The 2,655-nt window shown below is 35.3% G+C and overlaps 1 protein-coding gene across 1 annotated transcript; it reads right to left on the minus strand.

The window, feature by feature from the left end:
- Window positions 1-1,920: 1,920 nt before the first annotated feature.
- Window positions 1,921-2,436, minus strand: LOC107871461 (protein ACCELERATED CELL DEATH 6; the record flags this gene model as incomplete). The annotated part of the gene is made up of 1 exon (XM_047405031.1): window positions 1,921-2,436. A coding segment is annotated over one exon (516 nt), but the record flags the coding sequence as incomplete, so codon positions are not given.
- Between the last annotated feature and the right edge of the window lie 219 nt (window positions 2,437-2,655).

Genomic DNA, 2,655 nt, shown 5'->3' on the forward strand with positions numbered 1-2,655 from the left:
CTTATCCGAATGTTTCAATTTGAGTAAATGTGCAATGCCCCTCTTCTGGTAAAAGGATAGGTCCATAAACTGGACAAGATGATGGGTTCAAATGATTTTGCATCTTCTTTGGGATTTGTTCTTAGGAGCCTCATTTGTGACACTTCTTTATCAAAGTTAAATAAAAGAAGTCTTTTCTATTTATAGTGTGTATTCCCTTACTTTACCTATTTCGACATAAGTTTAACACGTACACTTGTAGTTCTTAGTTGAAAATTGATTCTAAAACTAGCTTTTCCTAAGTCATTACTAACTCGTATTAGCTTGTATACCACCTGTAAGAAACTTTTAGTATCCTATTCACTTGTCTGGTAAATACACCTCTTCTTACATCATTCTTACTCTTGTTGGATAAGAAAGCGTTTTTAGTTGCATTGCTCCTTCCCGCCTTTCTGATTCATTTCAGTACCTAAGGTTAAGACTTTTGCATCCGTTTAAACACAAAATCATGTTCACGTTTTATTTAAAGCCATCTTCTTTTTTGTGTTATCATTTGCTAGAAAAATTCAATAGGGTAAAAGTTGTTTGTGGGCTATATGTGTGGTGACATGCCTAATTAATGTGATTACTCTGTGGGAGAAGTTCTGTTTTGGTTGTTTCCTGATTCCTTCAACTCTTTGTTGCTACCTTGAGTTTTAGTAATAGAATAAATAATCAACCTCTACGCACATCGATTTTTTTTTAAAAAATTACTCCTGTTTTCAATCACTATGTATGTGTGAAGTCGATTCATTTCTCTTCAAATTTTATATTTTGGACGACCACGAATTCCTTTCCATCTATTGATCTATCATACTATTTATTTGTGTAGCGTTTGGTACTATGAACGCGTATTAATCTCCTTTGTCTCTTTCCTTGCATGTGAATCCGCTTAGAGACCGGATGGACTCTTTCCCCTTGCATCTATTAATGGGACACCGAGGCCCACCATGTCTATCGAGTCAGGCCCGAATAAAAGCCCAAAGTCGAGCATGTAGCATATGGATACGAGAAGTCGAAAGAAGAACAAATGGATTAAAGTCCTATCATTTAAAGCGGCTACGAGACCCCAAAATCTCATTTATTATTTTGTTTATTTACTTATTGTCGTCTTCATTTATTTATTTATTTCCTTATTTATTTATTTGGGCCTCGATGCCAAAGTTGTACTTAATACAGGAGAAGCGAGACTCGAGCTAAAGGCTCGAAAACATAGAATTAGGATAGGTGGAAGACCGGCTGAAAGCCCAATATCTAGATTAAGACAGGATTGTCGATTTGGGCCAAATGACTCAAGTCCTTCTGCTTCTACCCTTTCCCTTTTACTTTTGCTAATTTGTTTTATGTGTTTTCTTGCGAACCTAGTTAAAATTCCTAACTAAGTCGCTAAAAATTGGTTTTGCATAAACCTTAAAAATATTTCCTAAACAAATTACTTTTTCCAACAAATCAATATTTTTTCAAAGTTAATCAAAAGACGATTTTCAAATAGTTCGAATAATTGTAAGTTAGCGGACGTTTTAGGTGTCTAACACCTTCCTAAAACGTTAATAGGAACCACTTACTCGGAATCTCCAACTTAAAACGATTTTTCTGTTGTAGATCGTTTAAAGTGTTTTATAAAGGTTTCTTAATTCTTTTTCAAAATTAAGTGGCGACTCTCAAAAAAGTCAAAATTTCTTCGCAAAACAATGCTTGATGTCAGACATACGTGTAACGAACGTATCTTAGACTAGTAACTAAAATAACATGTAATGGACTGAAAAACCATTTCTCTCATAGTTGAATTATACATTTGGAAGCAATAAGTACAAGTAGTAGCTAGCATTCATGTCTCTCTTACGCTCATCTAATAATAGCAAAAAAGTACAATAAAATAGAGAGGCAACCTATGAAACAGACCGTAATGGCAAGACCAAGTGAATGTGATAAAGTAGCGAACATACCAGTTGCGAATGCAATTACAACTGCTAACATTGACATGCACAGAAAAATAATTGCGCGATTACAAAGCTTCTCTATATCTTTATGTTTAAGCTTTGTACTTACATTTGCCATGACAAAGTAGATGAATATGGGAACAGCTGAGCATGTGAAAGCAATGGCATCGGAAACAACAAATGCACGAAATGCTGTTTTCCTTGTTAGAATCGCCATCCCATTATTATGGCTATCGGGGTCGCTCTCAAAACCTCCTGGCAATGTGATACCAGCGGCGAAAGTGACTGTCATTATTAAAGTGGCTACAACAATATGGATTTGAGCTACCTTCATAATTCCTTCAACTGCTGTTTGATATGCCTTTTTAGCTTTATCGCGATCATCTTTCGTCAGTGGCTGGTACTCGTACTTCCGCTTTACCTCTAAGTCACGTTTTCCAAATCGGCCAATGCTACACAAATCCCGCACCAATTTCTCCTATTTTCATCAATAGTACAGTTTATATTCAGCTAGATTTCTGAATCCTAATTGTAAAAAGTCTTGAAAGTCATTCTTATTCTACTCTTGCAAGGACAAAATAACTTCAATAGTTATCTGAATATAGTATCGAAGATGATATTTAAGATTAGTATACAGTACGGAGGCATTTGAACTTGAAAAGGAGTATTTGAAGTTTTGTGGAACTACTTGTGTTTG

This window comes from Capsicum annuum, unplaced genomic scaffold (assembly GCF_002878395.1).
Source record: "Capsicum annuum cultivar UCD-10X-F1 unplaced genomic scaffold, UCD10Xv1.1 ctg73022, whole genome shotgun sequence".
NCBI lineage: Eukaryota > Viridiplantae > Streptophyta > Magnoliopsida > Solanales > Solanaceae > Capsicum > Capsicum annuum.